Raw genomic sequence first — 1,365 nt, 5'->3', positions numbered from 1 at the left:
AAGGAATTAATTTTTTGTTATCAAATATATATTTTTTTTTATTTAAGACTATTATTTATATTAATGCGCATTTGTTTTTTGAAAATAATTTGTTTTATAAATACTGATTTTTTATCAAATATACCTTTGTAATTGATTTTATTTTATAAATCTAGGTATATAAATTATTTTATTAAATATAAATAAATAAATAAATACTGATTTTTATCTACTATATATTTAATATTGATTTTTTAACAAATTACATTTTTTTAGTAAATGTATATTTTTTTTATTAAACACTGATTTCTTATCATCTTAATTTAATATAGATTTTTTATCAAATATAGATTTTTTAAATACTAATTTTTATCAAATATACCTTTAAAATTGATTCTATTTTATAAATCTATATAGGTTTCTTATCAAATTTAAATTATTTTTTTAAACACTGATTTTTATCTACAAATATATTTAATATTGATTTTTTTAACAAATTAAATTTTTTTATTAAATACTGAATTTTTTATCATCTGTGGATGATGACACATGTCCCAGCCCCACCCAAAGTTTTATGGTTTTTGCGGGGGCGGTAATTGAGCAGGAATTGGCAGGAATTGAGAACTAAATATTGGCGTCGGAAAAAAATTGAAAAATGAAAATTGGTGGGGGTGGGGACATGTACGTAATAATGCCAACGCAAGACAACGGACTACGTACGACGTGTTCGCAGCTGCGCACGTGACCGAATAGTATAGAATACATTTTGAGTTAATTGTTCACGTCAGATGTCGACGATGAACTAATGTGACGCTCTCGCTGGCAACGTGTTTGAGGTCCGTGCTCGTATGAAGCCAGGCCCCCATTGCACAAGTCGGCCTATCGTTGCGTAGCAGGTATACGACGAGCATGCGCCTTAAACATCTTAAGACTACGGTCACACTTTTTCGTATCGAAAAATTGTTTTGCATTCAACACGCCAGGCCCGCGATAAAAGCTATGTAATAGCTTAAAATATACGATAATATAAATCATTACGCACGGGTATCTGAGGAGTTATTTCACAGTTGAAATCAAAAGAAGCTGTCATTGCTCGTCTAAATGGAAGACAAGTTTTATTGATTTCAGAAAATAACGGGTCTGATGGGCTGATCTTAATCACTGCTTGGCAAATATATGAAATATTGTCGTCACCCTGAACTGTACAACAATCCGCTGGGGGCACTGAACAATTATTTATTATTATTATTTTATAAAAATCGATTTTATTTAATAGTGAATACCAACTGGCAACTAAGAAAAAAAATATCTTAGTATATTTTGTTGAAACTAAGTATAACCTAAAATATAATATTATTGGACTAAACACGCACTTTTAAAATTCTT

The 1,365-nt window shown here is 29.1% G+C and overlaps 1 protein-coding gene across 1 annotated transcript in view; it reads right to left on the bottom strand.

Moving 5' to 3' along the window:
• Positions 1-639: 639 nt before the first annotated feature.
• Positions 640-1,365, bottom strand: part of LOC100575066 (peroxidase) — a 14,916-nt gene continuing 14,190 nt past the window's right edge. The window contains exon 5 of the mRNA XM_029486818.1: positions 640-1,203. Coding sequence (XP_029342678.1) covers positions 989-1,203 — 215 coding nt within the window. The 3' untranslated portion in view covers positions 640-988. The remainder of the gene's footprint in view (positions 1,204-1,365) is intronic.

Source organism: Acyrthosiphon pisum, chromosome A1 (assembly GCF_005508785.2).
Source record: "Acyrthosiphon pisum isolate AL4f chromosome A1, pea_aphid_22Mar2018_4r6ur, whole genome shotgun sequence".
NCBI classification, from domain to species: domain Eukaryota; kingdom Metazoa; phylum Arthropoda; class Insecta; order Hemiptera; family Aphididae; genus Acyrthosiphon; species Acyrthosiphon pisum.
This window is presented reverse-complemented; position numbering and strand designations above follow the sequence as displayed.